The sequence below is a fragment of the Plectropomus leopardus genome, chromosome 7, assembly GCF_008729295.1.
Source record: "Plectropomus leopardus isolate mb chromosome 7, YSFRI_Pleo_2.0, whole genome shotgun sequence".
Lineage (NCBI taxonomy): Eukaryota > Metazoa > Chordata > Actinopteri > Perciformes > Serranidae > Plectropomus > Plectropomus leopardus.
In genome coordinates this window covers 27,761,289-27,771,356 of record NC_056469.1, presented here as the reverse complement: position 1 = coordinate 27,771,356, position 10,068 = coordinate 27,761,289, and the positions used below count along the sequence as shown (strand labels likewise).

The window sequence follows — 10,068 nt, the reverse complement described above, 5'->3', positions numbered from 1 at the left end:
GCTTTTTTGTTTGTTTGTTTGTTTGTTTGTTTTTTTATTTGGGAACGGCACATGAATATGAATGTTAAAAAACAGCTTTTAGTTGTTTTGTTGATATTATCTTGTTAAAAAATAACCTCTTTCATTCATATTGTAAATAGCTGCAACAGGACTGTCCTCGCTCCCTTACAGAGTTTACTCCTGCTTGGTTATGCAAAGGCTTGACGTCTGTCCACAGGGAAGGACATTGCGACAGTGGACCGAGAAGTACGAGCCTCAATTCATACAAAGATTTTGAGAAGAAAAGAAAAAAAAGTAACAAAAGATTGTCAGTGTCTGTGTAAATGCAAACGGCTTTTATTTATGTATTCTAATTTAAAGGGTAATGGTACGCTGTTTTTGACCCTGAGGTAAGCTGCGGCTGTTCGATGGAAAATGTGTGAACGGGTGAAAATAAATGAGATGCACACTGTCTGCTGTCCTCACTTAACTCCTGTCACTTCACCACAGACGCTCAGATAATCTGGAACTGTGGTCTTCATCTGTGCGGAAACTTAAAGGGGCAGTTCACCCCAAAATCAGACAGATTTTAAATAAATGTTTTATGTGTAGTGCTGTTTATCAGTCTAGATTGTTTTGTTGTGAGTGTTGGAGATATCGGCTGTAGAGATGTCTGCCTTCTCGCCAATATAATGGAACTAGACGGCACTCGGCTTGTGGAGCTCATAGCGCCAAAAACAGACATTTGAAAAACTCAACAGCAATGTCTCTGTTCAGAAATCATGACCCGGTTACTGAAGATAATCAGCGTGACCCTTTTATGACCCCTTGATTTGGCGCCACTAGACTTCACCCCCCAACTAAAAATAAAGAATAAAATAAAAATTAAATTTAAATTATCCAAAAAATATAAAAAAATATATTTATAAAAATAAAAAAAATAAAATAAAATAAAATATATAATAATTATTATTAAGATATTACTCATAACACAAATGTTAATAAAAAATAAAACTAAAAATTAAATAAACAAGCTCTAGCCCAACAGCCACAACAGTAATATGCTCTTTAGTCAAGTCAGTTTTATTAATAAAGCCCATCATCACAAAACACGGTTTGCCTCAGAGGACTTTACAGCCTGGGACATCCGTCTGCGTTTGGACAGAAATACAAGATAATGATAATACTTCAGCTTTAGTAACAATTTAATTGCAGGACTTACAATAGAGTAACTATGGGTTGTTGTTTTTGGTACTTTTACTAAAAGGATCTGAATACGTCTTCCACCGCTGTTAGTTTGGAAAAGAAATCCCAACTCAGGGTCAATTTACTAACTTTTTTTCTAGTTGTAACAACTCCAGGGTGTCACCTCTTAGCTGTTGGTTCCCCTGATCGTGTGCTCTCTGAGCGGGCAGGTGCTCGTTGGGGCAACTGTGAACACCTGAGTGTGTTTCAGGTTATTGAAGCCTGCGTGCTGCCGGTAGCCCTGAAAATCCACTTTGCTGCTGCAGCTCCCCGCCACGCTTTAGTTTGGTTATAATGCTTTAGTTCTTTGTTTAAGCACCTTTACAACACCCACACACACTACTGTCACCTCTGACTTCCACGCTGTGAATATCAGCTTAACATTTAATTTGGTCTGATTTGGTTTAATTTGATTTAATGAATATCTTTGTTCAACAATATATATATATATATATATATATATATATATATATATATATATTCTATTTAACCACATAAAAGACTCACAGAGATTCAAAATCTCTTGTCCAAGAGCTACCTGGCCAAGAGGGCAGCTTAAAACGGTTACAATGATAAAAGCAGACATGAAACTATCACACAATACAAAAAATGAGCACAACCTCATGTAAAAATGCAAAACAAATACATTAATATGTGCAGTTATCAATTTCAGTGAACATTAGACTAGCAGTTGATCGAGTACTTTTTGCTAGATCTTTTAAAATGGATTTAAATCCCCCCATAGTGACCAGCTCACAGTTCCAGGTCCTCCTGTAGAGGGGGCCACACATTTAAAAACCTTTTTTTTTGCTCAGTTCTGTGTGAACCTTGGTGACCAGCATCAGGAGGATACTGTGAGAGTGCAGGCCAGATTGATTCTGGTTTTTACACATATATGTACACAAATAAGAGGGAACCAGCCCAAACAGACTCTTATATATAAAAAACAACCACATATGCACAATGGAGATCATTTTAACATTTAAACTAAGAACCCAAATAGATATTTTCGATGAAAACTGGTAAAAATGGCTTAACTAGTTTCAGCTGTAAAGGTTTTTTTTGTTAAATATATAGATGTGTGTTTTTGCACAGGTGAGTATATACAGTATGTGTGTGTATGCGTGCACATGTGGTATGTATGTATGTAGACTTTGCTCATATTTAAGAAGGATCTTCCTCTAGTTTTGGCTCATTTTTTATTTAATTTAAGCATGTTTTGTGTCCGGTATCATTTTGTTTTCTGTGTTCTTAAAAAGAAAACCTTAAGTAAAGTAAATTTAAAAAATGTTGTCTGGTATAGACCTTGTTTGGTACTGCAGTTGCAGGTTTACGGTGTTGATTGCGCAGCAGCTGATGAGGTGATTTTGTCCAGCTGTGCCTTTTTAACTGAGCTGTTTTTGGCTTTTAATTTGTATCAGATACGGATGGGGGAGTCTATTCAGCTGACAATGTGAGAACACCTGTGCATATAGTCATATATTTATTTGGGCTTGTGTATTGCTGAAACAAATAGTCCTAAACATTGCAATATTTGGGACAGGATGTTGATATATGATTGGGACACTCAAACTGATTGATTGCATATTGCTCATATGTGATGACCCACATGCAAACATGCAAAACCCTCCCACAGACCAGTGCGCTGTGTGGACCATATGTGGCCCTCATGCAACACATCACTGCTGCTCACCCGAAAACCACCATGCTGTTTATTGGCTACACCTGGCCATTAAGCAACGAGCTGCGACTCAGGTGTTGGCTAATGGTATATGGGCCGTACTTGTAGGCCCATATGGCTCTTGTTGCCTGACACTAAGCTGTAAAAAGCATCCCAGAAACATGTGGACCAGGATGTTAATATAGATGAAAAAATGAAGAAAAATCACACAAATGTAATGAGATCATTGATCATTGCTGTAATCACAGATAGTATAAAAAGTATAAAAATCGGGGCCAGAGATGTCGTTTCACATTAAAACGTCTTGTCTTCAGCCCCAACAACACTGGCTTGAGTGCCAATAACTGCATTTCCTCTAATGGCCACTTGAGGGCTGGCACCAACAGTGAGTCAGTCCCTAAAGACCCTCATTTAAAATGTCCAACTTAACAGCATAAATAAACATATTTACAGCCTGGTACAAAAAAAATGTTTTGGTCTCTATAGCTAATGTCAACATTAATGACAACTAAACAGTGGGGGATTTTTTATAAATTTTTATATTTTATCAAGGCCTAAAGTCGTGCATAATTCAGAGTGTGGCCACTTTGAGTGACAGGTAGGGGCTGTTTGTTGAAATTGTCACCATGATGACAATAGGTGGGTTTCCATTAACCTTCAAATTGAAACTGCCCACATAAGATGGTATGTCAGGCTATTAAAAAAGTCAGATTTTGCTTTTGTAGGTCGGTAGGAATCGCAGCATCAGTGAGATCCCTCTAACAAACAAAATGTTATTGGACAGAATGTATTTTGAAAGTCCTGGAAGTCCTGATAATGATCGAGGGTTGAGATGCTTAAACAAAAGGTATCCCCTGATTCACAAAAGTCTGTCTCACAATGTAAATCTATTAGAAAAAGTCTTTTATGGCATCACATGACAGACCCTGTTTAATCCCACTTTTGGCCACCATGTAAAAGTGGCTTCTGGGTGAAATCTTGGTGGCTGCATCCATTATCTTATACAGTCTGTGACCTGGAGCCATAAAACTTTTTTATATAAACTTTTTTCCCCACATATGCAGTGCTACTCCCCAAACTTTTAACTGATGGAGTTCCCCTTTAAGCAAAACTGAAGCATCTGCTAATTGATTTTCATACCATACAAAATTGAATGGAGACCATAATGGCTGCCTGGAGGGGGTGGGGAATAAATCTGCACATCATGTATCTGAAAATATTCATAAAAATGTAAAGTGTGCAGGATTTGCAGATGGCTGGTGATCACTAAGAATAACTAGACTCACCGTGGGACTGGCCTGGACCAGCCACAGATTCCCACGACCCCTCCTCTACACACACACACACACACACACACACACACACACACACACACAAATCAAAACACAGGCAGGCTGCAGAGGCGCACAAGCAGCGAGCACACAGAGAGGCAGAGCGGCTTTGCACCACTTTTAGTAAGACTGATATTTACTCCAAAAGCTTCATTTCTGGCTCCGCAGTGCGCGCTGTTGCGCCGCACACTAGCTCACACACTAAAGAAAGGGATGAAAATCGTCTTAATGTACGGAGGAATACGGTAAAAGTCTGGATTTAACACACGGAGGAGTGGGAGGAATAACGCAACTCAGGATTATGTATCTTCATGATGCCGAGGAGACAGTTTCTGCTTCGGATTTGCGTCCAAAACAAGGCAAGTACTCAATCTGATTTGCGTTAAAGTAACCGGACAGTGACCTGCAGTGAATTACTGTAGTCAGCGCAACGTAAATTAACATATAACATTAAAGATGCATGCGTAAAATCACTTAAAAAACAGCAATGTGTCCTGTGCGTCCTGTTGAATCGTGCTCGCTTCGGGGGGAATTGAATCATGAGTTCAGTCAGAGCAATAAGCGTAGCGATGGGACTCTATTTTCATGACTGCAGTGAGATTGTGAAGTGAAATCACAAGGTCCCGAAAGGGGTCACTGGTTTTTTATTCCCATGCTGATGATGAATGAGTGGTTTGATAACAGTTCAGTCAGAGGAGCTGCTGCAGGGGAGTGTGGAGAGACTGGAGAGTCTCTGAGTGGCTCCACAGAGACACTGGGGGAGCTGCAGAGAGGTTGGCATCTCATTAACTCTGCCACATGTCTTATTAAAGCAGCTATTTCCTGTTGTGTGCAATGCAGAGTAAACTATCTTCTCCCCAACACCCCCTGTGCTCTCACTCTCGAGCTGCATGCAACTCTTATGTTTCTGGGTTGTCCGTCCGTCCATACGTACTTACCGATGTCCGGGACTTTCTTTTGAAAGCTATGTCTCAAGAACATCTTGAGGGTATTTCTTCAAATTTGGCACAAACATTCACTTGGACTCAAGGATGAACTAATTTGACTTTTGTTGTCATAAGTCAAAGGTCAAGGTCCCTGTGACCTTGTCTGCCTCATTCTTGTGAACGCCATATCTCAAGAAAACCGGAAGGGAATTCTTTTGGATTTGGCACAAATGTTTGAGTAGACTTAAGGACTAATTCGATTTTAGTATTTTAGTGGTCAAAGGTTAAGGTCAAGGTAACCTTACATCCATCTAATTCCTTTGAAAGCGATATATCAAGCAGACCTTGAGGGAATTTCTTCAAATTTAGTACTAACTTTTGAGTGGACTCAACGATAAACTGATTAGAATTTGGCATTTAAAGGTCAAGGTCACAGTGACCTTGACTCCATCTCATGTTTTGCAAACGCGATATCTGAAAATGGCCCTGAGAAAGTTTCCTCAAATTGGCCACAAATGGACTCAAGAATTAACTAATTAGAATCTGGTGTCAAAGGTCACGGTGACCTCATAAAACATGTTTTTGGCCATTAACTCAAGAACCGTAGGTGCACACCTTAAAACTGTGGTGATTGTTTTGAGCCAGCCACAGGGTCCAGATTTCCCCTTAGTCCGTAGTTGAAGGTCCATACAGAACGTATTAAAGTTTATTTCACAAAATGTAAACAACATGTGGACTTCGAACACAATGAAATAAAACACATTGCAAGAATAATCTGCACTTACTTAAAACTTAGTAAATAAATAGCACCAAAAATGTGCGTATTATTGCTTCAAGACCAGTGACAAAGGCGCTGCAAAAGCACAGCATGTTAATGGGCAAAATGGTACCAAGAACAGGACAATAAAATAGTTGCTGTTCTCGACAAAATCTCTGTCAGTCAACAGCAGGAAATGGCTCTCAAGCTCAGTGGCGGAAATTCACTGTGCTTTAAAATAAGGTTTGTTTTTTTACAAACTGTAAACTGCAACTTGACTTGTGCGCAGAGCTTTTTTTTTTGGGCTTATACTAATACTGATTATAAATAATTAATGAAACCAAAAAACTGATATTTGGAATCAATATGCATTTACAATAACAATAAGAATATGTCTGTCCAAATTTTGAATTTGGTCTATGACAAACTCAAACACAAACCTTTTTTAAAATGCCTTTAGCAAATGTTTAATCAAAACTGAAACTTTCAACATCATAAACAAAACTTCCCAGCAACTTTTTAGATAAAATTCAGTGAAAATTTACATTAAAAAATGAATAAATTAAAACAGCTCACTGAGGTTTTTCAAAGTAAAGTTCCTCCCGTGCGGACGCTGTCTGTGCATGTATTGCAGGCTGCCTTCCCTGCTGCTGGTTGAGTGTAATACACACACTTTTTCATCAATTAACTTTATTGGTGATCATTAAAATAAAACGCCAATACAGATAGTCGGCAAAATGCCTGATATTGGCTCCGATAATCAGCCTGGTCGATAATTTGTCGACCCCTGGTGCAGAGGCAAACAACCACATGGAGGTATTTTAGTTTATTTTCTGTCTTCTTCTCTGTCCAGTCTGAAGCCAGAGGATGACGGAAGCCAGCCCAGTCTGCAGCCCCGCCTCCTCCCACTCCTCCCAGTCATCACCTGTTTGCCTCCCAGCATGCCGCAGACACCTAAAGAAAGGCAAAGCCCTCCAGACCAAACTGCACCTGAACTCTGCGCCAGGTGTGTGGCTCCTGCTGGGTGTGGTGGTGGTTTTGGTGGGGATGGCTGTTGCAGTGGCGGGCTACGTCTCCGCAGCACCCAAGCCAATCACAGGCGGCCGCGGCAGCACCCACATTGACAGGATGAAACTGGCCGGGCCTGTTGTCATGGGAGTGGGATTGTTCATCTTCATCTGCGCTGCCACGCTGCTGTATGAGAACCGGGATCTGGAAGACCTCAAGCGAGACGACCTTGAGGATCTGAAGGGAGGAGACGGCTGGGAGGATTCGCAGGAGCAGCCCAGCTTCGGCTGTCAGGAGCAGTGGGAGCATAAAGATGGAGAGCAGGGATCCTGGGCCGCTCCGACCCACACGCTCCCGCTCTCGAACCAGAACTGTGGCCCTTCTCTTCCTCCGCCTCACAGGAACAACGCCGGGCCGTCACCGCCGCCTCCTTCGGATGCAGGAGGTAGAGATACAGAGGAGGAGGAGGGAAAATCAACCCTGCTGGCTCGAGTTCTGCACCACCAGGAGCCAACTCCTCACCCTCCCTCCCCCTGCCCGTCCATCTCCCACTCCGTCTACTCAGACTCTTGCAACTCGAGTGAAATCAACTTCAACATACGAACAGGCATTCCTCAAGTCTGAGCCCCCCGCCGGTTCGACTTGTCTCATAAAATATGCATGATGAGATTCATCTGGGAAGTTTCACGTGCAGAAACACACTTAAGACAAGACTATGCATTCCTCAATAAACAGATGAAATGTTTGTTGGTATGTTTCAGTGCCTCCGAGTGGCGCAGTGGCTCTGAGTCACCGTCTGTGAAGGGTGTTTTTGTCCTACATCGTTCTCTGACTCACCCACGTTTGAAAGATTGGAGCTTTGCCGTTTGATGTCAACTCGCCATCTTGTTGTCTTTGAACTCACCCGTGCCCCAAATCCCGACACTGGAAGCTCGCAAGCTGATCTTACTGTTATAAATCTGGGAAACTGATTGCCTTCATTAAGGGAAGTACATATAACGATAAGTTTTAACACAAGTATTTCAAACCTACAGTACTGTGCAAAAGTCTTCGGCCACCACATTTGTTGTTTTGGGGAAAATTGTAATCAGGATATATATATATAGTTTTTATTTATCAGTCTCTTTATTAGGATACAAACAAATTACACAGAACATGTACAATGCATTATTGAAAACACCAAAAAATGTCAGAATAAAATGGCTTCTTCAGACTGAAGTCAATATTTAGTGTGAAACATGAAATTGTACAACTGTGATAAAAGGTAGTTCAAACAATCAGCGTTGAGCTTTGAACATCTCTTGACTGCAGCCTGGTGTAAATACACCAGAAGATTAATACTGTAAATCCCACACTGTCTGCTCATGAGAGTTCAAGACGTGCTAAGTGGAAAAGGAGGTCACACTAAATACTTGCAACTATAGCCTGCTGAAGTTGTTTTTTTCTGAAATATTTGTGTTTTTAACACAGTACATATTTCCTGTATGTTCTGGTTGTATTTTAGTAAAAAGACTACTGAGAAATAAATACGCCTGATCTTTGTAAGTTACCAAAATAACAAAGTTCAAACAAAATACTTGTGCACAGTACTGTGATTTATACGTTTCCTTAAATTTTAAGTGTATTTACTTAATTTTGTGAACTTAAAAATGATTCAGTGATTAAAAATTACTCAATTTACTTGTTCTTTGAAGTGATAGCAACTTAAGCTTTTAAGTAAACTAAGTTAGTCGGACTTAACTGAACAGTTTTATGTGTTTTGCTGAAGCTTGATTGAGTATTGATTTTTGTGATAAAACAGCATGACATGGGGCCCTGTTGAAATATTAATTAGAGTCAAAGAGAAAGATTTAGTCTCAATATTTTTAGGTTTATTTGATTTTTTTTAAGGCTTTAAAGGGAATTTAATTTGATTGTTTAATTTCGTTTGTTTCCAAAAATACTGGTCTTGTCCGAAGATGCTCAGAATCACATTTTGTTCAAATGTTCTTTGTTCTGCTCACTTTATTTATCAAACGGTATCAGTTTTCTAAATGCTGCCAAGTAAACACAACTGCTCAGTTAAGTCAGACTAACTTGGTTTGATTAAGTTTCTGTCACTAACAAGTTCATTTCACTTGTCATTTTTAAGTTGACTTCACAAAATGAATTAAATACAACAAAATTTTAAGTAAACCTAACAAATAGATATAAAGTAAACACAAGAACAGTAGGTATGCACGATAATATCGGCATGTCATATCTGCAGATATTGGTTTGTAAATAACTTATTCGAAATCAGCTAAACTGCTAAAACAGATTTTTTTTTTTATTTAGTGAACATGCTTTGTTGAAGTATTTGTGCACAATTAATGAATATTACATACACTGAAAATCTTTGTATTTCTTTGTATGTCTCCGTCTGCCAGTGGATCATCACAATAAGAGTATTCATAATATGATGTTAATTCCACAGGAGACTTGATGATCACTAAAATTAGGTGGGAAAAAAGTGGATATATCGATATTGATATCGGTTGTTGGGCCAGCAAAAAAAATCCAATACTATGTATCCTCAAGAAATAGTTATATTTGCTTACCTTTTTCAAGGCAGTTTCAGTTTCCTAGATTTTTTAAGCACATTTTTTGCAGTGTAAAGCCACTGCTTGTTTGACCATATTTGGACGTGTGTAGGATCGCTGAATTTGGGTGCTGAGAGATGGACACTCACTCCTCAGTGTCTCCCTTCTTGGAGAGGTTTTGTGAAGAGGATGAGCCAGATTAGGTTTTAAATGAGTCTTTATCTAATCTCACACATACTGTAATCTACTCTTTATCTGAGGAAATTGTGCCTCGGCATAAACAAGAGAAGCACACGAGGCCACACTCCTCTCACTCGACACCTACAGCCACGCTATAAATACCAGCTGCTGCTCTGCACACACGCAAGCGTGGACTCCAGTTTTCACTGTAATTCAACATTTTCTTTTTTTTTTAAAATCACACTGTCAGATGCTCTGCTTTCTTCCTTTTTCTCAAGTGTGATGAAGCGAGATCTTAAAGAATTTCAATCAGATGGTGGAAAGAAAGAAAAGAGCAATGACTGAAAAGAAAAAAAAAGCAAAATCTGGTGTTATGAGTTATTCCTGACGCAGCTTTACT

General features: G+C 39.6%; 1 protein-coding gene across 1 annotated transcript; it reads left to right on the top strand.

The window, feature by feature from the left end:
• Positions 1–4,312: 4,312 nt before the first annotated feature.
• LOC121946184 (transmembrane protein 200B) lies at positions 4,313–8,365 on the top strand. The gene is made up of 2 exons (XM_042490652.1): positions 4,313–4,595; positions 6,773–8,365. Exon 2 carries the CDS (start codon positions 6,787–6,789, stop codon positions 7,549–7,551), a length of 765 nt encoding a protein of 254 aa, XP_042346586.1. The 5' UTR covers positions 4,313–4,595; positions 6,773–6,786; the 3' UTR covers positions 7,552–8,365.
• Positions 8,366–10,068: the final 1,703 nt, after the last annotated feature.